This window comes from Chiloscyllium plagiosum, unplaced genomic scaffold (assembly GCF_037043375.1).
Source record: "Chiloscyllium plagiosum isolate Xiang-an unplaced genomic scaffold, Cpla_swu_hap1 HiC_scaffold_3, whole genome shotgun sequence".
NCBI classification, from domain to species: domain Eukaryota; kingdom Metazoa; phylum Chordata; class Chondrichthyes; order Orectolobiformes; family Hemiscylliidae; genus Chiloscyllium; species Chiloscyllium plagiosum.
Window position 1 is genome coordinate 121,450,485 of NW_028270141.1, and position 26,285 is coordinate 121,476,769.

General features: G+C 40.6%; 1 protein-coding gene across 7 annotated transcripts in view; it reads right to left on the reverse strand.

Moving 5' to 3' along the window:
- Positions 1-453: 453 nt before the first annotated feature.
- The window catches only part of wasf1 (WASP family member 1), a 113,457-nt gene continuing 87,625 nt past the window's right edge, over positions 454-26,285 (reverse strand). For 6 of the 7 annotated variants that reach the window (XM_087983073.1, XM_043687125.2, XM_043687126.2 and 3 more), the window contains 5 exons: positions 15,454-15,568; positions 14,511-14,680; positions 12,235-12,426; positions 9,552-10,180; positions 454-1,582 (listed from right to left, as the gene is read on the reverse strand). In XM_087983073.1, coding sequence (XP_087839199.1) covers positions 1,425-1,582; positions 9,552-10,180; positions 12,235-12,426; positions 14,511-14,680; positions 15,454-15,568 — 1,264 coding nt within the window. In that variant the 3' untranslated portion in view covers positions 454-1,424. The remainder of the gene's footprint in view (positions 1,583-9,551; positions 10,181-12,234; positions 12,427-14,510; positions 14,681-15,453; positions 15,569-26,285) is intronic. The other variant, XM_043687127.2, reaches the window with a different exon arrangement.

Genomic DNA, 26,285 nt, shown 5'->3' on the forward strand with positions numbered 1-26,285 from the left:
TTGCACTGGCGTTCCGATTCTTATACTTACCAATATTCAGCACTTATTTCATAGGATAATCTAGAATAAGCAAAATTGGCAGCCAGTCCATCAACTAGGGAGGGTCAAATTCAAATTGAATTCTCTAATATTGTAGCTGCAGCACCACTCCATCACCTTCAACCTCTTACATCTCTCCAAAAAACGTAGGATGGCCCAGAAAGAACTTTATAAATTAGAGCATAATATTTTTGAAAGTCTTTAAAAAGCAGTGGTAATATGTTCAGTTACAGCTACATTTTGAAAATTCAATCGCTGGATGCAATAGACAGACTACATATTAATCCATTCATGATAACATACCTTTTAGCAGCATCTTAGATGAAAGACTGTCCTTCCTTTTTAATGCTATTTCCAGACTGACTAACCTCAAAGGTAGCTGGGTCAATTTTAAATTGAATAAATTTAGGCCAGCATGTTTCATTACTTTATTTAACCTCAGTTAAAACACGTTAGTAAAATAATATTTGAAGCAAACTTCGGAATTATCATGTGATCAATAAAACAGGAACCAGAACTAAATCCCAAAAAATTAGAAAGGTCTCTGGATTTTGAAGTGCAATGCAGTCACTTGAAAAGCTGATTTCAAACAAATTTTGATTTATTATTAAATACAGCAAATACCAGGAAAACTGTTATTTTTGTATCACTTGCAGTTAAATAGGTAATGCAATGTCTTCTAATCAGTAGTTTTCACAGATGAACACAATGTGCAGGCAAAATAGTACATTCAACCAAAAAGAAGTCTTATTTAAAATATTAATATTGGAGTAAGGCAAGTCACCACAATGTATCAATGACTTCTATTTATTACAGGCAGTCCATTTACTCATGATGGAATATTAGTGCATATGGTTGATAAACAGTTCTAATTTAGGCAATGTTTTCTACAAGGGTGTGTTGTCTCTTCACATCTGAAACAACTATAGTGCAAGACCTAGCTTACAAATAGCATTTCTAATGTGCTTTATTGTATAAATCAGAGCTGCTCTTCAACTTTGGGTACAAATATTTTCTCTCAAAGTCCAGTGCACTCAGATAAAGCACAAGATTCTGAAAATGGGATCTGTAGAATAGTACAGTGACCCATTTTTAATACTTAGTGGTTTGTTTTTGTTCTATAAACATACAAAACAAATCTCTCCACAGAACTGTGACCAACACAAGAACACCTAGTTTGAATTTAAAAAAAACGATGCAAGGTGAAATGAACCAAAAATGACTCTCCATCTCAGCAAACTATCAAGTGTACCAGTTAATGCTGTAGTCTTACAAATACAAAAACAATCCCCCCTCCCCGCAACTATGAAATGTGGATGCATTCCTATGGAGTGCCCCAATGAATGTCAAAGCAAACTCCACAGTGCACAAGTTAGTCTGTTGCACTATTCCAGCCAGTCCACCTCATCAAATTCAGAATCATCCTCAGAGTCACTGTACTCCACTGCAATACGTCGAGAGAGAATGGTTGCCACATCATTTCCAACTTGTTCATGCTTTGCCTCCTGTTCACGTTGCTCTTCAACCTTGCGAAGTTGAATGCCTATCAAAGAATAAGATACAGATTTTTCAAATACTTAATTATGCCAATAATTTATTATTCTATTAAGTTTTTATTAGATGAGGATGCGGTGTATTTTGAAATACTGAAGAAAGCATTAGATTTTGTCTAATCTAAAACGTAAACCTACTCCACAGCATTTATAGTAATAAAGTTTCAGACACACAATTTGATAGTAAATTGCTATTATAGAATAATAGCATTTTCTATCTGAATTAAGTTTGTGTAAACCCATGTTCAAGATACAATCAATATGCCTGGCTTCACCTATATCATTATACATCCATAAATATAAATTTAAGAGAAAAAAACCAACAAATGTACCCATAAACTTGAATATTTTGTTTTTCAGGTTTCCACACAAATAGAAGAAATGCTAGCGGCCATTAATTAGGGTAAAAATGAGTGCACAAAAAGCCATGCTGGCTCACTTCATGTGCAATACACTCAACTGATGTCCAAGCACTGCTCCTGCTAAGCTGCATTGGTGCACAGCTTTGCAGCAGCCCAAAATGTATTACACAAATATTGTTTTTTGATAAAATTAAAGGGACGGTGTGCTGAAAAAACTGTGCAAAGCAGCGACATTTTAAAGAGAACATTGTTTCCAACACATAGATGCACCACCATCCCATCCCTGATACATGCACAAAGCAGCCAGTTGAATTAATGAGCAATCATTTTTGATCATCCTGATTGAGGGAAGCAGAGCAAGAATACAACTGCAAATCAAGTATGTCAACTATAACATGCCTTTGCTCAAATCAGGAATGAAGATGACACGGTAAAGATCTTTAATTGAAGCACAGTCTTCCAGTGACAGTCAAAATCCCAAAACACAGTGAATAACATCCTGAAACCTTTTTACTCCCTGTATTGTCTCTCTTGAAATCTGGAATGGAAAGTGACATTGTGCACTACTCTGCAATCTGACCTATGGTTAAAATAGGAAGGTGAACAAATATTTAATATTGCTGAAAAAGAGACTCGTGATGCTCGATTTTTCATCAAATATTTATCAGAACAAATGCAAAAATGTTGATTGCATGCCACGTTGACTTTAATTAGTTGAAATGATGTCAGTGGAGAAAGCAATGGAGAATTTTTGCCAATACTTTTGTGTAATTCAAAAATGGCACAAGCCTTGAACATATTCCTTTTATTTATAGGGAACAGCCAGGAATGTATGTATCTTTTAGCAGTTGCAAAAATGAGCCATATTATGATAGGAACAAATCTTAAATTACTTTTAGTTAACCTATTGGTGCACTTAGGATTGTTCAAGAAAGTGTTGCCCAGTCATGGAATCAAATCTAACAGTAGATGTTCTGCTCGGACTTTAGCACACATGGACTAGTTAAGTATGAGCTGGTATGAGTCAGTCATTGGACCTGCAGCATTCAAAGCTCACATCACATCAGCACTGCATCTTGCACATGATGTCGCTCAATTGTGTAGCAGGCAGCATTTTGGATGACAGCTGTATCCTATTAGCAGAAAATGATACCTATATCATCACTATCTAGTAGCAGTGTGAAACAACTTTAAACTGGTTTTTCAAATTTTTGAACAATGAATATTTACAACTATCAAAATATGTACAATTTTTAAAAACATTAATATATTTTGAATTTTTTTTTAATATTACAAGCATAAAACCATATAGTTCAAATACAAAACACAAAGTAAATAACCCAACCTGCCCTCATGTACAAAAGTAGAAAGATATATAGAAAAATATATAAGAAATCCCAACTATTTAACTAAATAAATAATAACCAACAAACTAATAGATAGTAATAACTCAACTCAGCCAAATTAGACACTCATACATTCGCTGTTCCTCCTCCTAGATATTGGAGTTGTAAAACACAATTGTTACGGCTATATAAAAGCCCTTGTTAATGTGGCAGATAAATCTGTGCCCAGGCATTCTAAAAAGGTCTGTCATGTCTTATAAAAATTCTCAATTTTGTGGTGTACGATACTGGTGAGAAAATCCAAGGGGATATGCTCCATTACAATCTTCTGCCAACCCGACAGGCTCAGATACCCAACCTAGCAAGATATTCCTTCTTGCGCAGAAAATGAGGATGTTGAAAAGTTTTTTCTTATGCGCAACTGCAGGGAACACACTAGACAGGCCCAAAAGACGAGAGATTGGGTCCTTCTCCACCCTGACACCCTAAATCCTCTCTATTGCACCCGCCACAGCGCTCCAGTATGTTTGAAGCCTACTATAGGACCAAAGACAATGTGAAGAGTGCCCATACAGGCCTTGCATTTGGGACATGTTGAAGATACCTCTGGTTTTGACATATGGTCTGGAGCCAAGTGGACCTTGTGAGAATCTTCAACTGTAAATCATGAGTCTTATTGCAAATTGATATCTTTCTTGCGTTTTCCCAAATATTTTCCCATGCCTCTGAGGAGATCTCAAAACCTAGCTCTCTCTCCCACATCTTTATCTGAGGGAGCACGCCCCCAATTGATGATATGAAGTGCTGACGGAAAGTGTACTCTCAGCACTGAGCATCCTCCTCTGTCAGATTTGTAGGGATCAGTCAAGTGTAATTTTTTTTTTGAATAAAATCCCTAACTTGAAAAAAAACAAAAGAGGTCCCTGTTAGCATTTCCATGCTAACTGATCAAAGGACAATATTGCGTCTTCCTCAAATAAACTGCCCATGCAAGACACACCCCTAGCTGCCCAACATTTGAATCCTGAATCTAACAGCCCCGTTGAAAACCCAGCATACCCACGATAGGTGTAAGAGAAGATGTTTTGCCAATATTGCCACCCCTCTGCCGAATTGCCCTCCATGCTTTAACAGTATTGATAACTATTGGGTTATAGCAATATTCCCTAATTGTCCTCATTTTGTCCAAAAACAGCAAGCTAGTAAGGGGGCATCTTGCCTGGGATGTTTTGATATCTAACTATAATGAAAGAGGGCCCCCAGAGGCCCAATCACTCACATAGGATAAAAGCGAGCTCAGTTGGTAGCTTTTAATGTCTGAGATCTACTCCACCCCAAATTGTGGAGCAATTGAAGTTTAGCTAATTTAATGAGGGGCTGCTTACGATGCCAAATAAGAGAGCTGAACCAGCCATTCAATCTCCTAAATGTTTGTTTATTGAAAATCAGGGGGACCATCCATATAGGGTATAACAAACGAGGGAGAACATGCATCTTAATAAGCGCTATCCGACCCAACCATGAGACCGGAAGTGACTCCCATCTTTGAAGGTCTTGTTTGATTTTGTCAAATAATTGAACAAAATTGGCTTTGAACAGCCAATCCAGAACTGGAGTAATGAACATGCCCAAATACACAAAACCCACCTTGTAACCACTTAAATGGGAATTGATATTCGCCCTCAAGACCTAGCACCTTCATAAGACCATCATAGGCATAGCCTCTGATTTTGCAAAATTAATCTTATACTCCGAAAAGGCGCCAAACGCGCAGATGCATTGTATCAGGCAAGGCACTGAAACTGCTGGATTTGACAAAATAATTAGGACATCGCCCACGTACAACAACATCTTATGTAATTTTAAAGTCCACATTTAAGTGTGAAATGGGCCTGTACGAAGCAGAGTCCTCCGGGACCTTCCTTTTCTTTTTAAGGATAAACAAAACATTGGCCTCTCTCAGAGGTGGCGGGAGAGGACCATGGCTGTAGGAGTCATTAAACATATTAAGCATCGGACCTGACAATATGTTTATAGATTCCTTATAGAATTCGCTGGGAAGTCCGTCAGGACCAGGCGCCTTTCCACTCTGAAGCTGCTTCGCAGCCTCCTGCACCTCTTGCTCTGATAAGGGGGCATTGAGAAAAGACTCTTGTTCGGGGGTCACACCCGGGAGCTTCAGATCCTCAAAAAAAAAGGGACTCCACTTAGCCCACCCCTCCTCACAACCCTCAGATTGGTATAACAGAGTAAAATTGCTGAAATGCCACATCAATCATTTTGGAGTCACATGTTAGGTTCCCAGACCCTTCCCTAATTGCTGTAACGGCTTGAGGGGCACTCCTTTTCCTGGTGAGATATGCTAAGTATTTGCCTGGCCTGTCACCATGCTCCTATAACCTTTGCTTTGTAAAAGTAAGCTCCTTCATTGCTGTCTGCGTGAGCATGGAATTCAATGCAGATTGCAGCACCATAATCCCCTGTAGTTTGACCCAGGGCCTGTCAAAGTCAGCCTTTTTGGCTGCCTTCAACTGTGCTTCAAGGAGATGTTGCTGCTCACCTCTCTACCATTTCCTACTGGCAGAGTAGGAAAAGACTAGCCCCTGGCATAGACTTTGGCAGTTTCCCAAAGGACGGATGGGCTACAAACTGAGCCTAAGTTAATGTCTAGGAATACCCTCCCTAGAAAATTACTCCACAAACTCCCTAGAAAATTACTCCACAAACTTCTTATCCTTGCGGATAAAGAGATCCATTCGCCAGTGCCTCGAACCCACTGTAACATCCTTAATCTTAACCAACAGTGGAGCTTGATCAGAGAAGGTAATATTACCAATCTTCCACATGCCACCAAGTCCAGGGTTGCCACAGGGGTCAGAAAATAAATCAATCATGGTGTGACATCAGTGTGGATTGGAAAAAAATGTAAAGTCCCTGCCTGTAAGATGGAGATGCCTCCAGATGTCCACCAACCCTAACTCCACACACAGATCCACTAATTGTTTAGTTTATACAGAGGGTATCTGGGGGCGTTTGGGCAACCTGTCTATTGTCCAGTCCATGAGACAGTTAAAATCTCCCCCTATAATGATATGCCAGGGCTCGAAACTAATCAAGTTAAAGAACGCATTTACCAAAAATTTGAGGGAATGGGCCGGAGGGCAATAAACATTTAAAACATCATATTCTTCTCCATTCATCAGGGCTTTAAGAATTACAAACCTCTGGTGAGTGTCTTTAACATACTCTAGCAACTTAAATGGGAGATACCTCCTAACAAATATAGTCACACCCCTACTTCTGGTATTAAAAGATGAAAAGTAAACCCAATCAAAGCCATTCTGCTGTAGTTTCAAATGCTTCCTATCATCCAAGTGTGCCTCCTGTAACAAAGCAATATCCATCTTCTCTTTTCGAAGGTTCAAAAGTGACTTCTTCCTCTTAATTGGTGAGTGACTCCCCTTGATATTCCAGGTACACCATTTAATCAAGTCATAAGCCAAAACCTTCTGCAGTAACATTTAAATTCTAGAGAGGAGGAGCTCAAATCACTGAGCCTTAGTGTCACATGATCCATCCAGCATAAAAACCACAAACTAAAACCACTACATTTAACAAACCTATCAAAGATTATATACAACAAAAACCCATATAAAGCACCAATGACGCTGAAGAGGGCAACTCACCCCCTGCCCAAAACAGGCAACTACCCATCCTGAAGCCCAACTTCCCATCCCGCTGCCGAGACTGCAGCCCTGGCATTTAAATACCTGAACCGGGTATAAACTGCCCGTAAGTAGGCATCTAGCCATCCCAGGAGAAAGTGAGGACTGCAGATGCTGGGGATCAGAGCTTAAAAATGTGTTGCTGGAAAAAAGCGCAGGTCAGGCAGCATCAAAGGAGAAGGAAAATCGACGTTTCGGGCATAAGCATCGATTCTTCTTCTCCTTTGATGATGCCTGACCTGCTGTGCTTTTCCAGCAACACATTTTTAAGATCTAGCCATCCCAACCATTTTCCCTCCTCCTAGCTAGAGCCACAACACAAACACAAGCAGAAAAGAAAGAAAATACGCCATGGAATAGCAATATGAATAAAGACATTTTTTAAAAAACAAAGAAAAAAGAGGTAAATACCCCTCCCGTCCTTTGGTATAACAATTTAGAAATTGAAAGTACACATCGCAACCGCCGCCAAACATAGTTTAAACCAGATTATCAATTAAATAAAAAGGAAAAGAAAGTCCCAACTGGACTTGCTCTGTTTTTAAAAAAAAACAAAGACATACACAAACAACACTGCTATTTGTATATACTAAATTGTTCAGATTAGGTTAATTTTTCCACAAAGTCTCTTGCCTTCTCCGATGTGTCAAGGAGATGTACAGATTCATTTAAGGTGAACCGAAGCACTGCCGGATACCTCTGAGTTCTGGAACCCAAGCTCCCTCAGTCTTCTCTTGACACCATCATGGGATTTTCTTTTCTGGATCACCACCACTGCAGTCCTGGAAGAACATGATCTTAGAGCCCTCGTAAATTAGGGCCTTCAGATCCTTCCCCTGGATTCTGGAAGCTTCCACAATTCTCTCCTTATCTCTATAATGATGAAACCGCACTGAGAGGGGGCAAGGACATTGGCCCAGACTTGATCTCTGCGCCGTGACCCAGTGAGCCCTCTTGATCTTCAAGCCTCTCATTCCAGCCTTCAAGTTAAGGAACTTTGGCAACCAGTCCTCCATCAAATTCCACCGGATACTTACCTTCCTTACCCTCCGGCAGACCGATGACCCAAATATTCTTTCTCCTGCTCTGTTCTCAAGATCATCCACTTGGTCACGCAAATTATAGACCTGCATCTCCAGGGCTTGGATCCTATACTTGGAGGAACTGTGACTCTATGTTCAATCTCATCCATCCTCTTTTCCAGGTCTCCCAGTTGCTGTTCATGCTTCTGCAGCATGATAGAGATCGAGGCAAGCTTCTCCTCTATCTGCTTACCCAATATCTCTTGAGATTTCATGAAGCTCCTTCACCATGGCCTAGTAGGTAATAGAGTCCAAGGATTCAGCAGGCTAGGCCGCGGGCCTGGTCTCGGATGCCCCTCCTCCCTCTTCAGCATCTCTGGATGGCAAAAATGCAGATAAGTTGATTTTTCACAATTTCCAGGACTCCACGGCCTTTCCAGAATCCCAGGATATCGTAATAGTCCAGGTTGGGTGGGTTAGAAATTCATCCCGCTTGTGCTGCGGTGCAGAGCTCTGCAACATGATCCCCCTAGATCGCCGCCATCTTGGATCCCCCCCCATTAAAAACATTTTAATGCAGCTTTTGATAGCACATTCATTCTTTGTCTCATATTACAGAAAGGTTGCAGAAAGACAAGAGGAACGCAATAAGTTAATTTCTGAATTTAGACAGCCAGATTTATAAGGAGAGGAGGAGTGGGAGGACATAAATGATATCTTTAAGATTTTCAAATAAATGGATGAGAGATTCAGGAAAGGACTCTTTCAAGGATTAAAAAAAAAAAAGGGTTTAACATTAAAAACATGAAAGTACATTTAAGGATCTGGTGTAGACAACCCCGATGTGATGGGTGAACATGACTGCGATTGTTAATATAGGAGCAGAGGTTTAGATGAGCACAGGTATATGTTGCATGGTAGACAGTAGAGTATTAGAATAATTAGGTCTAAAGGTATCAAAGGTATGAATAAGGGCTGCAGCAGGCGAGCTGAGGCATGGTCAAACTAAGCCAAAATAACGGAAGTGGAAGTAGGTAAGCATACAATCTGTTCAGAACATCTTCTCAGAGTAAAATACAATTCCATCATTCAGCTGCCAGAGATACAGATGGAAAGAGAGGGGGATCAGGAACCATAATTTATGGCAGAGCCCAAGGACAACTGCCACAAGTCTTCCCAGTATTTAATGGAGGAAAGCTCTGATTATTGAATATTGAATGCTGGATAAGCAGTATGTTACATCAGAGAGAAGACCTGGTGGGAATTAGAGCAGAGGCTTTTCAGTGTTCACATGTAACCTGATGTGCTTTGGGATGAAGCCACCATAAGTAGCATTAGGATAAAAAATAGAAGGTGCCAAAAGCATTACTCGATGACCACACGTATAAAACTCATTATAAAGAGACTTGGCTATTTATTCACATTTCCAAATATGCTGACATAACAATCCATTTTCAAAATATTGTAAAAAATGTCACTTTCACCCGAGTGTACATGGACTCACCCTTGCGTATTGCTTCAAGCAAAACACTTCGAGCATCACTGATCACTGGCAGAGAAGATGGATGCCGTTTGGCTTCAGATCCTGGATGTGCTTGAGAAGGAGATGATGGTGGGACTGAAGGAACAGGAGGTCTAGAACCAAAGGTTGGTGGAGGAGGGGGTCCAGGTGGTGGTGGGACAGGTCCTCCAAGAAGTGGAGAAAAGGATCGTGGTCCAGATGGGGGAGGTGGTGGTGGTGGAGGTGGTGGTGGTGGTGGCGGAGGAAGTCCCTGTCCTTCATTTGTCTGAGCTGGAAAGGTTGTCATCATATCAACCCCAGGTGCTGTGACAGAAACTGGAAGGGAAGGTTTGATTAATGGAGGGGCCACAGGAGGAGCAGCTGGATGAAGTACTCCAGGGGCAATCTGAAGAGGTGTAGCTGGTGGAACAGATACCATTGGCTGCGGCAGTGGAGGAGCAATTGGAGGTGTTGAGGTGGCTTTGACTGAAACTCCTGACACAGTAGCAGGAAGAGGTGGTGGTGGTGGTGGCAGTGGGGGAGGGGGAGGTGGAATAGCTGGACTCACAAAAACTGTTGCCTTGCTTGTTGCCGGTGACCTAAGTCGATGATCCATTACATCAGAATTCGAACTGAAACGAAAACCCAATGCATTTTTAACACAAATATCTATAACACTTAAACCAAATATACAAAGGAAAAGGCAATTTACTCAACTTGCCAATTACTCAAAATTTACACCATTTGTCAACTTGTCAAACACACAAATATTTATCAACCACACGCAGGAATAAAATAAAGCAATGAAGTTGATCTGTGACATCAACACAAACTTGTAAAGAATAAGATTCTATCTGCAGCCATACAAATTAAAAATGGAAGTTTCCATGAAGCTGCCATCCTTATGCTTCCAAATAAACATTCCAGTCAAAGGAAGATGGTGAATGCTAATGCTACCAGGTGGACTATTAATGAACAAAATAGTACACTTATTGAGAAAATATTAGTTCTTAAAAGTTGGATTGAGGATGAAGTATATGATTAACAGCGTTAAAATTTTAGATTAGAATGGCTCTCATCTTTGACATGATCTTCCTATTCAAGTCACACTGGTACAGGTTTAACATGATCTAAATAGAGGATAGGTGTGCAGATTGATTGAAATAGAAACCAAAAGAACTGTCACTGCTGTTAATCAGAAACAACATCCAAAACAGAAATTGCTGGAAAAGCTCAGCAGTCTGGCAGCACCTGGGGAGAGAAATCAGTGTTGATGTTTTGGGTCCAGTGACCCTTCCTCAGAACTGATGGTGTCTAGAAAAATGTTTGTTTATATGCAGAAAGGTAGGGAGGGAGGTAAGGAATAAATGAGATGTGGGGATAGAGCCCAAAGCAAGAGAAGGACAGTTGGTCAGACAAAGGATTGGATAACAATCTGGCAAGGAGGGTGAATAGCTATTATTGGGGACTGTTTGCGGCCAACAGTAGGTTGTATGTAACAACAGACTATGTGACGACAAGGCCTGGCGTGCAGGGTTAAGGGCAAGGAAATGGGAGAACTCAACCTTAAAGTTATTGAACTCTATATTGAATCCAGAAGGAGAAAGTGAGGGTGGGGTGAAAGTTGGAAGTGAAATTGATAAACACTTCCAAGTATGGATGAAAGGGGGAAGCAGCACCAATGATTTCGATATGTCGGTGAAAGAAGCTAGAATATTCCACATACTCTCAAAGAGACAGGCATAACTGAGGCCCATGTGGGTACCCATGACCATCCCTCTGCCCTGAAGAAACTGGGAGGAGTTAAAAGAGAAATTGTTCAGGTGGGGATGAGCTCGGCCAGGTGGAGGAGGGGGGTTGTGAATGAGGACAGTTCAGGCCTTTGTTCCAGGAAAATGTGGAGTGCCCTGAAACCATCTTAGTGGGGGATGGATGTGTAAAGGATTTGTACTTCCATGGTAAAGAGGCTGTGGCTACAGCCTGCAAATTGGTAATTCTGAAATTGGCATAAAGCCTCAGAGGAATCCCAGATCTGAGTAGGCAAGGACTGGACCAGGCAGAAAAGACTGAGTCAAGGTAGGAAGAGAGGAATTCTGTGGGGCAGGAGCAGGCAGAAACAATGGGTCTGCCCAGGTAGTTTTTTTTTGTGGATTTGGGGAAGGAAATGGAAATGAGCTGGGCAGGTTTGGGATACTAACAGCTTGGAGGCAGTGGTGGGGGAAGAGATCACTAAACGAAATGAGTCTGGTGACCATAATTGACACAATGGCCTGGTGTTCCATTGTGGGGTCACGATCCAGAAGGAGATAGGAGGTAGTATATGAGCTCTGATGCTCAGCCTCTGCAACAGAGGTCAGTCCACCAGCCTATAACAGCAACAGATTGAAATAAGATCTGAATAACAGCTTACAAATTAACAACAGGAATGGAATTAAAAGGCATTGAGGTACAGCTGGATATTCAGTGCCTATATGAAAACTGATATCATGCTTTCAGATCATGTTGCCAATGACAGCCTACAGATACAAAATAGGAATAGGTCATTGATAGATTCATGGGGGATATCAGAAGTAATAGTTCAGCACCAGGAAGGGAAACCATTGTATGAAAACATTGCAAAGCGCTGGGTTACAAGCTCATTTAATTCTTAAGTCAGTTTTCAAAGATAAACAGGAATTTTAGTTACCCAAAGGCAGGTGGTACAGCCTTCATGTCAACTGTTGTTTGTACTGGTGGAGGTGGGGGTGGTTCATGCGGTCTTGAAACAAACAATTTGTCACTCGTTCCACCAGGATGTTCACTAATGTGTCTAAAAGGTACTGTGGACTGTACAAGGTGGTCAAGATGGTCATCCAGGTGATCAATACAGGGTTCCATCCTCAAAGAAAAAGCAAAATTATTTTCTAATACATTGTTATAAAGCAGAGGTTGACCGCCCTCTAAGAGCTAAAACCAAAACAACCAAAAAGAGGAACACCTCACCCTATAATCTGTAAAAAAGGTGTGAGAAAAGTGGTGTAACCTGCTCTTCAGCAACTTCTAGTAGTTAAATAAAATAAATCCCTGACACTCACTTTAAAATCAACAAGTAACAATTTATTTATCTAACTCTAACAGTGAACAAATAAACCGAATAAATCCCTTCTAACTACTAACTCATACCAAATAAAACAAGATTCTAATGGTATGCTGTCCCATGCATATACAGAATAAACAGAATTTAGTCTGTCTCGAAATTATAGCCAGGTTACGTGAATTCTAGCGTGTTCTGCATCTTCTTCGGTCATTGTTTCTGTCAGGAATGCCTTTTCCTCCACCGTTATTATTTAGATGGCGCTTCCTCTAAGACATAGATGATTGTGAGAGCCAGTGATTCTCTCTTGAGAGCTAAGGGCTGTTAGCTCTGATGGATAGCAGCTTGCTCTGGCGTCTTTGTCCAACTGCCCCCTTCTTTTTTTACCCTTGATCACATATCAGTATTTCTTACAAGTGGATTGGCCCTATGTGTCAAAACCATCAGATTTAAATTTAATCGATTTTTGGTATCTAAGTGCCTGGTTCAAAGTGATTAACTAAATTCAAAAAACTGTTGTCTTGGTAAAAACAGCTGCTTGGCCTGCAGACTCTAAGGCCTATTGACACAAATGGCTCAGTTCAGGCTATGTACTTGCATTTTACATTTATAAGCACAGAAAAAGCACCATCTTTTACAGGGGCCACACAATGCTGTCGCCAACCCCCATCCCAGCATTTTACAAACAAACATCAAATTCTAACTTTCTGCCTGCCAATTTACAAATACTGTACCCAACTTCGCAATAATATGCACCATCATTTAGCAATTCATTATTCACAGATTGACCAATTGATAGATTTGCCAATGTTTGTATAAAGAAACAAATAAATCTTGATAACAAAAATTTAGCATTTCATTCTATTGGAATAGGCAGGAAGTAACAAAACATCTACAGAATCATGGAGCACAAAACAAGGGTAATTCATCCCATTGTGCTAACTGCAGAATTATAAAGGTGTTAAAGAATAGGAGGTGGTCATTGAACCCACTGTACCTGCATCAGCTCTTCAAATGAGCATTATTAACTGGTATCTAACTCCTGCATTTTCCCCATACCCTGTAAAATGTTTCTATCGAAATAACCATCCATCGCCCTCCTGAATGCCTCAATTGAACTGCTGTTATCACACTTCCAGGCAGTGCATTCCATACCCTAATTATTACTGTGAAAAATTTTTTTTAGAATCGCACATTTTATTATTTTGTAAATCATTGCAAATCTGTGTCTTCTAGTTCTTGATCCTCTGAACAATTTCTCTTGATCTATTCTATCCAGCCTACTGATGATTTTGAAAAATTCTTTCCGAACTCCTCCTTTCATCCTTCTTTCCTCCAAGGAGAGAAGACCCAACTTCTTCAATCGATCCTCGTATCTGAAATTTCTCACACCTGGAACCATAGTTGTAAATCGCTTCTGCATTCTCTCCAATGCATTCACATCATTCCTATAATGGGATACCCCTTGAGCTCTAATAAGTGATTTCATGTTGGCTTGTTTGAAGCAGATATCCAGTTACTTTTTCCAGAGTACCGAAATTGTTTTCTTTTCAAATGTGGATTCAATAGTAAGTGTAGTAATATTTCCAAAAGGACTTGGATATGGCTTGATGACAGAGGCGATGCATTATGTAACAACAATTTTTTTTAAAAAAGATGTCAACGGTTTACGACACAACATACACAGTGATTTTCATTCAGAAGAAGCATTGCCATATCAATGACTTTCCATACTTCAATCTGCATTCCATTTTGCTTAACAGGAGGCAAATCAAAACCTACAGTACAATACCCTAAACATACCTACTTTGTGCAACATTTTGATTTATATCAAAATATGCAAATTTTACATATGGATTCCAATTATTCAAAGTAACATTGAAACTAACCTTGGTTCAGGATACACTGGTGGCCCATTGATATTATCTCTGTGTTTCTGTGGAAAATCTCCATCAACTGCAAGCTCGAGACCTGGTGCCTGTTTCTCCCATACTTTTCGTCTATCCTGAGGTGCTCTAGGCATTTTGTCTGGTTCTCTATTACGATCTATTGGTTTCTGCTACAAAAGAAATTTGGTGACTGAGTGATATGTAGAAAATTGTGGAATTAAGGTCACATATATTAGCGAGGAGTCCAATAGTACAGTTGGTTCTGATATAGCACCATAGTTCCATTCTCCTGTGATTTCACATTATAAGAAAATCTCATAATAGCACTCCATTTAAACTAATGGGACCGGATTTGCATTATAGCCAATACAGGTAAGGAAAGTGTGTGTTCTACAAATAATGGTCTAAATTCTTCAATCACGTTGAAGAGACTCTGATTGTAGTAGAACTGACTCTAGGGTATTCCAAATGATTGTGAAGTGATCTAGGTCTAATGAAAAGTCTTGGATCTAATCCACTAACGTTGTTCCTCATCCCAGATGCTTCTTGACCTGGTGAGTATTCTTGCATTTAGTTTTAATTTCAAACTTCCAGTATCCTTTGCTTTGCAAAGGAATCCAGCTGTATAAAGATGAGGTACATATCTATTTTAAACATAGGTCTGTAAGAAGAATTTGGAGTGGCTGCACAGACAGAATGATATTTCAATAAAACCAAAAATTTACAGAGGTTTATTATAATTAAGGAAAGGAGCATTAAGATTCTTAAACCACACAAATTGAGAGGTGAAATAATAGGATTGTTTTGAATTGAATAAATTGAACTTATGTTCCTATTTCCTACAAACATAGATAACTGTATAGTTTCGGCCTGCATACATTGTCAAAACATTTGAATAAATGCTAGTTATGTGTTAGAAAGTAAAATTTAAGTGAAAAATAACCTTTTGCTTCCGTTCCTTCCTCTTATCTTCAGTGTCCTGGAGCATTTTCTCTTTCCACAGATCAAAGAAATATGATGGATTTGTGTAGAACTTTAAGCCATCTTTACCATCATCTCTGCAGCAACACAATATTCAGAGTTAATGAGTATTATTTATTCAACATATAGAAAAAGTGTGGCCCATCTAAGCCATGCAGTAAGCAGCTCTTCAGAATACACAATTAGCATTTTAAAGCTTAAAGCACACTTTTATTTAAAAAATCAGAGGACTTTACAGTCTTTCAGGCCACATTTTAGCTAATTGGACATACTTTGGCTGTCAAGAAGCTATCTAGACCAGACTCTCACTCCAGCTTTTGATCCATAACATCATTTCAAAAATATATCTGTCCAAGTTATTTTCAAATGTTGAAGTTTTCTACTTTTCAGATTGTTTCAGACAGAGTTCTCAGGATGCAGCTAACATCAGAGCATAAACTTAAGAGTTAAATGAGTAAAGGAAGTTGGTGAAGGTGGTGCTCCTTTTACAATTTTGTCAGCCTCCAGGACATGAATTAAAAACTGCACAAGAGCGCGAATAGGAGCACAGCTCTAAACACCAGCTCCTAAATTCCACCTGAGAAAATTAAAAGGTACAGCACAGGGAAATGATTAGCTGCTGAATATTTTGTTCATTTATCTTTTAGCAACCAGAATGTGTGTGTGGTTTTATGAGTGCACTTCTGGCAAAGTTTCCTAACAATGATAAAGCTTATTAAAAGTATAGAATTTATTAATTATAAAATTAGTTTTAAAAACTTACTTAAGGTACAATGAAGATGGCGGGGCAGATGATGTTGTGATCGGGGGACATAGGTGCTTCTTAACGCTGGTGAATTCCAGTTCAAAGACATCTTCAGTAAGAGTCTGTGGCTGCAAGAGCTTTGACTCAAAGTTTATGAGGATGCCAAATGCAGACACTGCGACACATGAGGGGGGGAAAACTACCTGGATACTTTATTCTCGGAGGTGATCACACCACTTTGGATAGGGTCTTCTGCTTGGGTCAGTGGTCAAGCCAGGACACAGCAAGTCAGGTATGGCAGAGAATGGAGTTGGAGGACCACAGCCTTCACAGATTAGAGGTGCCTGCAGCCTGTATGTATGAAAGCAGTCACTGCAGGGTAAATGAGTGAATTGACCATTGCACCATGCTACAGGAAGCCATTCCAGCAGGGAAGTATTAATAGGATTGTGGCGACAGTAGTGGACAGCATAGTGAGCAAAATAAGTATGGTTCACTGCAGCCAGAAGCAAGTATCTAGATGAGTGTATTGTCTGCCTAGAGAACATGACCCTGCTTTGAGTTGAAGAGGAACTCGCAGAAGGATGGATAAGAATCCAGTTGTTGTGATCTATGTAGGTATCAACAACACAGGTAGAGCTAGGAAATAGCTTCTGCTAAGGGTGTCTGAGCAGATGGGTGCTAAATGAAAAAGCAGATGCCTAAACCATAAGCAATTGGCATTGTGTAAAGAAATTTAGAGAGATGAATCTTTGATTCAAAAATTGGTCTGGGGGGCTGGGGTTTGATTACTGGGATACTGACATCAGGGCTGAGGAAAATGGGAGCAGTCTCCGCCCAAACTGTGCTGGGACCAGTGTTCTAAGTAAATTGTAGAACTAGGACTGCAGAAAGGACTGGTAAATTGTGGGGAGGAAAAAAAAAATCAAGTAAAAGATGTTATGGTAAAGCAAAGGAAAACAGAGAAGCAAAGCAATTTTGGTAATGATAACCACAATCTTACAGGAAGGGATAGAGCATAAAAACACAACAGTGCGTCAGCAGATATGGTCAGAAATAGTAAAAAACGATAAATAAAAAGCTCAAGGATCTGTACCTCAATGTATGCACCAATCATAACAAAAGGGATGAACTGTCAGCACAGTTAGTCTAATGTGTATGACTTTATGGGCATTACAGAGATACAGTTGAAAGGTTATCAAGACTGAAATTTTGGAATGACAGAAAGAGAAGGAAATTTAGTGTGATAGCACTGTTCGTCAAGGTTGACACTTGTCCAGCACTGAGAGATGACTTTAAATTCAAAGATCATAATGTAGAATAGGTCAGGGTATAGATAATGAAATTATAAAGATAACAGGTAACATTGGAGGAGTTTATAAGCCACCTAATTGTAGTTACATTGTAGGACACAACGTACAGGGAACAATAGCTAAGACTCGTAAGAAATGCACTACAATCATCATGGATGATCTTAATCCACATATATATTGGGAGAATCAGACCAGCATCAGCCTGGAAAATTAAAAAATTAATTGAAAAAGTGCATTCAGCACACATTCTTAAAATTATATTGTCTGGAGCTAACTAGTGAGAAGGTTATCCTAGATCTGGTAATGTCTACTGAAACAGAATTAATCAATAATCTTATGATTAGGAGCCTCTAGGGAATGGAGATCCCATGATATTCAGAATAAAAGGAAGAAAAGTATGCATTCATGAGTAGCGTCTCAAAGCTAAATCAAATAACAATGAGAATATGAAGGCAGAGCTGGCTAAAGTGAACATGGAACCTATGTTACATAGAATTGCAGTGGTAGGCTCTTGAGGTATCTAATAACATTCAGCAACAATTTATCCTTGTGAGAAAAATGCATCATCTGTAGCATAATAAGGAAGTTAAGGTTATTGAAAGGAACACTGAACTAACACTCCAGAGGCCCAGGATAATGGTCTGAACACACACAGCAAATCCCATCATGGCAGCTGATGGAATTTGAATTCAATCAATCAATAGTTGTAAAAATCCATTAGGTTCACCAAAATCCTTTAAAAGGAGGAAAGCGACCAACCCTACCAGCCCAGTTGACATGTCACTTCTGACCCACAGCAATTTGGCGACTTTTTACCATCCTCAAAAATGCCCTAATAAGTCAGTTTAAGGGCAATTAGAGATGGGCAACAAATGCTGACAGGGCCAGCCATGCCTACATTCCATGACAGATTAAATAAAAAAGAAATGCACTGGATACATCTGCAAAAATTAATGGCAGGTCAGGGGTTTAGACAAAGAATAGGCTGAAAGCAAAATCTGAGAGAAAGCAAAATCTGAGAGAAAGCAAAATCTGAGAGAAAGCAAAATCTGAGAGAAAGCAAAACAGTAATAGAAAAACAGATAGTAAGAGTTTCTATGAGTATTCAAAAGGGAAAGGTGCAATTAAAGCTAGTGATGATCTTCTACAGTGTGTTTGGGCAATTGATAATGGAAAACAAAGAAACTGGGGAAGCCTTGATCAGGTATTTTGGGCCAAATCTCACCACATTTTGACATTTTGAGTTTTACGGATGGTTTCTCTCTGCACAGCCGATTTTGAGAAACTTGCCATCATCCCAAACTCACCTCATTAGCTATCTACCACTCTCCTATGGTGTCCCTTGCATTCAACGCTAGTCCAATTTTAATACTCACCATAGCTGGAAATAGTTGCCACTCCTGGGATATTCCAAGATTCTGGTGTCAACATTCTCTCTAAAAGGCTGTTCTGCACCTGGTCAAGTACCATCAATCCCTGTACCATTTGTGGCATTCACCATAGACATAACAGCTAAAGGGAATTTGCCCCCTACTTTGTGGCAGGCACCTGAAAGTATTGGTGGGTGGGGTGGTACAGAGAAATATAATAAAATGTCTTCTTCACATCAGGAGAGGCCACACCAGACTCTGCCAGCTGATCAAAGGTTTAGTGCCATCTCAACTGTCTGGTGGTCAATAACCTGTCTGCTCTTCCATCATCTTCTCTACTACCACATGCTCACTCCATCTTTGCTACTGGACAAGTTGAACAGAAGGGTCTGTTTCCGTGCTGTACATCTCTATGACTCTATATCTCACCAAGACTCATGCTCAACCACCCTCACTACTGCGTGCAACTGTTTCTTCACTCACTCTTACCCAATGAACTCTCTCCACACCACGCCCCCCCCAACATGGCATGTTTCTCACTTGCTCAGGAGACCTCACCACCTTTGCTTCACCTCCAATAGCACTAACTGTTGTGCCATCCATCTCATCATCAACAATCCCTCCCTTACTTGTATTCCAGGAAAAAAAACATTGGGAGAGAAAAAGGCAAGATGCATAGTGGGGTGCCGTTTGGTTCTCCAGCTCCTACAAGGAGTGGAAATCAGTCCTGATGAACCCCAAGAAAGGCTGAATGCCCATAGACTGATATCAGAGGCTGTCCTTAATGTACTCTACTGGGTGAACTGCCTTGACTGAAGGGGTCTCCCTTGACTGACTGCTACTCTCCTTAGACTTTGAAACAATGGCTGCAGATGCTGGAAACCAGATTCTGGATTCGTGGTGCTGGAAGAGGATAGCAATTCAGGCAGCATCTGAGGAGCAGTAAAATCAACGTTTCGGCCAAAAGCCCTTCATCAGGAATAAAGGCAGAGAGCCTTTGGTATATGGTGTAGGTATGAAACTGGCTTAATATGGTGCTATTCAGAAATATGTCCACTCCGATGATTGAGGACTGCTGACAGTAATGACAATACTCCTGGCTTGGTGTCAGCCCAAAAAGACTAGTTAGACAGAGGCACTGTGACTCTGTAAGCATCCTAGAGTTATAAAAGAAATTGAAACAAATCATAGATGCATTAGATTCTCTACAGTATGGAAACAAGCCCTTTGACCCAACAGGTCCACACTGACCCTCCCACAAACCCACACCCATTCCTGTACGCTATATTTACCCCTGACTAATGCACTTAACACTATGGCAATTTATTATGGCCAATTCACCTGATCTGCACATCTTTGGATTGTGGGAGGAAACCGGGGAGAATGTGCAAACTCCACACAAACAGTGGTCTGAGTCAGGAATTGAACCCGGGTCCCTGGTGCTGTGAGGCAACAGTGCTAACCACTGAGCCACCATGCCGCCCATTGGTTATAACTCTCAAAATTTCTTAGATTCTGGACGGGTCTCAGTGGATTTCAAATGTTACACTTTCATTCATTCATGCAAGCAAGCAAGAAACTAAAAGGACAATTAGTTTAACATCAACTATAGAGAAGGTGCGAGAATCTATTATTAAGGAGGTTAAAGCAGTATATTTACAAAGTAAAGATGCAATCTGGCAAAGGCAACATGGTTTTGTGAAACGAAGTAGTGTTTCATTAATCTAGAATAACTTTTTGATGAAGTAATATTCATGATGGATAGAGGGAAACCAATAGATGTGGTTACTGGATTTTCAAAATGCATTTGAGAAGGTGTTTTGAAGGTCACTGGGCAGGTTAGCAGCACATAGTATGGAAATGATGTATTAGCACTGATAAGGGATTGGTTAACTAACAGATGTTTATCAGGTTTGCAAGCTGCTGCTAGTGGAGAGCCATAAGACTACAGGTCCTATAACACTGGGGTTGCGTTCCAGCAAAACCTCACTTAATAGAAATAATGGGGCCAATGGGAAAAAAGGGGTTAGGGGCAGATCAGCAAAGAATATCACTCTCAATCAATCAAAAATCACCCAAAAGCCTAACAAAGGATAGCCTGAATGAAGGTTTAAATCATATTAATTAGCAAAAGTAAATTTAACACTTTACATTGAAAACATATTGTTAATGCAGGGACAGAGGGTCATCATTATTGCCACCTTCAGGTGCAGTTGTGGTTACAGAAGTGGACGGTGGTGGTAGATTGTCTTCTGACTGTTTATTGGGAGTTGAGTTTAGAAAGACATTCAGTTTCTGCTGCTTTGCCCTTTTTCTTCTGTGTTGAAGCTGTTCATTGGGTGCCAGATATCTTACTGAATGAAATGCTACCCTGCTGCGTTCTGCATTGTAATTGTTGTCCTCCAAGCTCTGCAACTGCCTCTCAATTTCGTTCAGGACAGAAAGCAAAAGTGAAGTGGAACGCTCTCGTGGTGCTGGATCCTGGACTTTATCTTTTTTCATCTCTAGCTTCCACTTTCCCCTCAGCGACAAGCTGTTCTAGATCAGTGTAGAGAGATCTTCACAGTGGGACACAAGCAGTTCTTTAATATCCTCACTTTCCACTTCGTGAAAGCCAATCTGCTTTGCAAGGGCAATATAATGCTCTTTGATTTTTGGGAACTCCTCTGACGGTTCACATCCTTTAAAATCTTGAAAAAAAATCCAGGAGAAGCTGCGGCAGTCCTAACTGGCATCACATTCATTAGTTTAATTTTTGAGATGAAGCTGCTCAATGTATAGTACTCTATCTTGCACATGCTCTAACGGCAGCTGACAATGGCACATGTGCAGAACAAAGCATGCTAAAATCACGCTACTGCGAACAGAGATAAACATTCTCGAAAATACTGTTCCCTAATTCTTCATTGATGTTACAGCCAAATCACAATGCCGAAACACGCTTTACCGTGGGTGGCACAGTGGTTAGCACTGCTGCCTCACAGCGCCAGAGACCAGAGTTCAGTTCCCGCCTCAGGCGATTGTGTGGAGTTTGCACATTCTCCATGTCTGCGTGGGTTTCCTCCGGGTGCTCCGGTTTCCTCCCACAGTCCAAAAATGTGCAGGTTAGGTGAATTGGCCATACTAAATTGCCCGTAACGTTAGGTGAAGGGGTAAATGTAGGGGAATGGATCTGGGTGGGTTGTGCTTCCGCAGGTCGGTGTGGACTTGTTGGGCCGAAGGGCCTGTTTCCACACTAAGTAATCTAATATGAGAATTAGCTGTAGTACTAGTCCTCAACTTTTTACTATTATATCTATTGGATGAGGCGCCCGAATATATAGTAACAAAATTTGCTACTAAGAAAAGTAAGAAAAGGAGATGGTGAGTACAGCAATTTCACCATAATGCTACTGGGATTGAACGGTTAAATTACAAAAACAAATAGCTTAAACTTGATTCATATTACTATGCATTTAGAAGGTAGAAAGCTGACCTTTGGAGGACCCCAAAATGACCTCAGATTAAAGGGTTGTAATTGTAAAATTAGAACTAGACCAATGATGAGGGAAATTAATTTTCACACAAATGGTGGTGGAAATTTGGAGTGCTCTCCCAAAATGTTGCCAATGCTGAGCCAATTGAAATATTTGAGACAGACTGATGGATTTCCATTGGATAAAATTTTAAAGGATTTTAGAACAAGACTGAGTAAATGGAATGGTGGCATAATCAGCTCCCTGAATATAACTGAAGGTGAAATAGATTTGAGGGGCAAAATGGCCCACTCCTCTCCCTGTACTCATAATGTAAGTGACATGTATTATGGAAGCTGATATATTTAGCTTTGGACAGATTAATTATTGTGGTTTAGTTGCTCCAATATCTGCACTCAAGCATGAAATCTATCAAAGGAACTGGAGCACTAAAATGAATGTTGAAGAAGAATAGGTCAGGCTTGCTGCCTTTGGCAGTCTATGGAGATAAATATATGTTCCTAGATGATCATTGGACCTACATAGTAGAGGTTGATCAGTACCTGTAGGTATATACTGTATCTTGCAATGAGCGAAAAGGCGTTAAAGAATTCTTACAAGAGAGAAACCAACTTTCTCGAAGATTTACGCAAATAGCTGAGACAAGACTTCTGTAAACCAACATGAGAAAAATTATAATTTTATTGTAAAAGAGAATGAGCAAATGATAGCGAAAACAAAGCTTCCTAGTTGAGCCATCTGCTGAAGACTGAACGAAACCTGTATGTGATTATGGAATCATCTGTTTCCTTAGTCACTTTCTGCCATCTAGTGGTTGAAATTCTAACGATATGCATTTAATAGAGTCTTATCAGCTTGAAACTTTATTGCTGGAACAGCACAGCAGGTCAGGCAGCATCCAGGGAACAGGAGATTCGACGTTTCGGGCACAGGCATTCCTGGGGAAGGGCCTGTGCCCAAAACGTCGAATCTCCTGTTCCCTGGATGCTGCCTGACCTGCTGTGCTGTTCCAGCAATAAAGTTTCAACTTTGATCTCCAGCATCTGCAGACCTCACTTTCTCCTCTTATCAGCTTGAGGCATTTGTACAAAGGAGTTCCCCACATTCTGTCTAATCTTCCTCAGTCTTTAAGTGTACTTCACCTTCTTCATTGTTTTATAATCTGTTTGTTGAGTAGTCAGAAAAGTGAGCATCCCATCAATTCATTTTCAGTAGAATGGCTGCAGCACAGGGCAGTAGTCTTCAAAACAGAGTGTTTACATGGTCTTTAAATATCAACACAGTTACTATGCTAACTCCTGAAAGACTTTGTTATAGACAAACAATGCTATCATTGCTAGAAACATAGTTAGCAACTGAAGGACAAATTTAAGATATCCATCAAAGGAACAAAGGAAAGGTTAGAGAAAAAAACGTTTATATGGAAGTTATCAGAAACTGAATAACCTACCTAATATAACACCTTGTGCTTGCGCACCACCTTTAACATAATAAAGTTTCTGAAAGCATTTCATATGAGCACCACGAAACAAAATTTGATGTTGAGGCACCAAATAGAAAGTGTACTCCAGTTTGGTCAGTTGTCAGGAACAGATGTGTGTGATTGTAAGTAGGACAAATAAGAAATCAAGAATGCATAAGTGGAGAGGTGTCAGACCTCAATTGTTTCGGAGACTGAAGGTTCTTGAAGCCTGAACAGACAAGAGCGGTGGCTACAATGTGCTGGACTAAAATGACTGTGGTATAGGAACACATTCAAGCAGGCCATGAGGGAAACAGTGGCAGCAGGAGACAGTATAGTCAGGGAGATAGTTTTTTGCAGCCCAGTGAGAATCTACAAGACAGTGTTGCTTCTCCAAACTGGGGAACAGGACATCTGCTCAGGGTTGGAGAGGAACCTTTAGTGGGAGGGTGGAAATCCAGTTGCCATGGTCAACATGGGTAACTATAACACAGTTAAGACGAGGAAGGACATTCCAGTTAAGGAAAATGAGCAGCTAGGAGATAAAGTAAAAAGCAGAACCTCAAAGATGATTTCTGGATCATTACCCAAGTCACAAGCAAATTGGTATAGGATAAACAAAATACGTTATTTACACATGGTTGAATGATTGGTCTTGGAGAAATGGATTTTGATTCACAGAACACTGACATCAGTATTGGGGAAAACTTGGAGCTGTACATTGGGGCAGGATATATCCGAGCAGTTGTTGGTCACATGTTCTGGCAAGTCACATAACTAGGGCTGTAGAGAGGGCTTTAACCTAATTAATGGAACAAAGGATCAGGTGTGGAGGGATATTAGTCATCCAAAAATGCAGATTCCAGAATTGTACACAACATATTATACAGTTCCATTATAACCTCCCTGTGCTTAAACTCAACTAATAAATCTAAGTATCCCATATCCCTGTCTTAACCACTTTATCTACTTGCTCCTCTACCTTAATGGACCAGTGGACATGCACACCCAAGTCCCCCTAATCCTCAGTGCTTCCCGAGATCTTACCACTCACACATAGAGTCTTGGAGTTATGGAGATATACAGCACGGAAACACACCCTTTGGTCCAACTCACCCATGCCAACCTAATCTAGTTCCACTTGCCAGCACCTGGGTCATATTCCTCCAAACCCTTCCTATTAATATACCCATCCAGATGCCTTTTAAATATTGCAATTGTACTAGCGTCCACCACTTCCTCTGGCAGCTCATTCCATACAGGTACCACCCACTGCGTGAAAACGTTGCCCCTTACGTCTCTTTTACGTCTTTTCCCTCCCACCATAAACCTGTGCCCTCTAGTTCTGGACTCCCCCACCCCAGGGAAAAGACTTTGTCGATTTATCCTATCCATGCCCCTCAGATTTTATAAACCTCTAAGATCACCCCTCAGCCTCTGATGCTCTGGCCTATTCATCCTTTCCAGATAGCTCAAATCCTCCAACCCTGGCAACATCCTCGTAAATCTTTTCTGAACTCTTTCAAGTTTCACAACATTGTTTTGATAGAAAGGAGACCAGGATTGCACGCTATATTCCAAAAGTGGCCTAATCAATGTCCTGTACAGCTGCAACATGATCCCCCAACTCCTAAACTCGATACTCTGACTAGTGCCACGTGTTAGCCAGCATAGAAATGAAAAAATAGGCAGGATGAACACGTGGCTTGAGAGATGGTGTAGGAGGGAGGGGTTCAGATTTGTTGGACATTGGGACCGGTTCTGGGGAAGGTGGGACTATTACAAAATGGACGGCCTACATCTGAACCAGACCGGAACCAATGTCTTTGGGGGAGTTTTTGCTACTGCTGTTGGGGTGGTTTTAAACTAATGTGGCAGGGGGCTGGGAACCAGAGGAGAAAACAAGTAGGCAGCGAGGTGAGACTGGAAACTGTAAGAATTATGAAGATAGCATTAATAAAGGGAAGAGTAGGCAGAAAGTAGATTAGCGCAAAAAAAAAAAACTGGTGGCTTGGATTGGTGAATGGGAGTACGATGTTATTGCAATCAGAGAGACTTGGTTGAAGGAAGGGCATGATGATTGGCAATTAAATGGTCCAGGACATAGACACTTCAGACAGGACAGGGAGGGAAGTAATGGAGGGGGGGGGGGGTGGGGGGGTGGGGGGGAATGGAGTTACATTGCTGGTCAAGGACGATATCACACTAAAGGAGCACACTATGGAGGTCTTGGGTAGTGAGGCATTATGGGTGGAGCTGAGAAAAAGAAGGGTGCAGTTACATTGTTAGGGCTGTTTCAGGCCTCCCACCAGAGAGTGTGAGGTAGAAGAACAAATAAACAGATTATGGAAAGATGTAGAGGCAATAAGGTAGCGGTGATGGGAGATTTCAATTTTCCCAACATTGACTGGAATACACAATGTCAGAG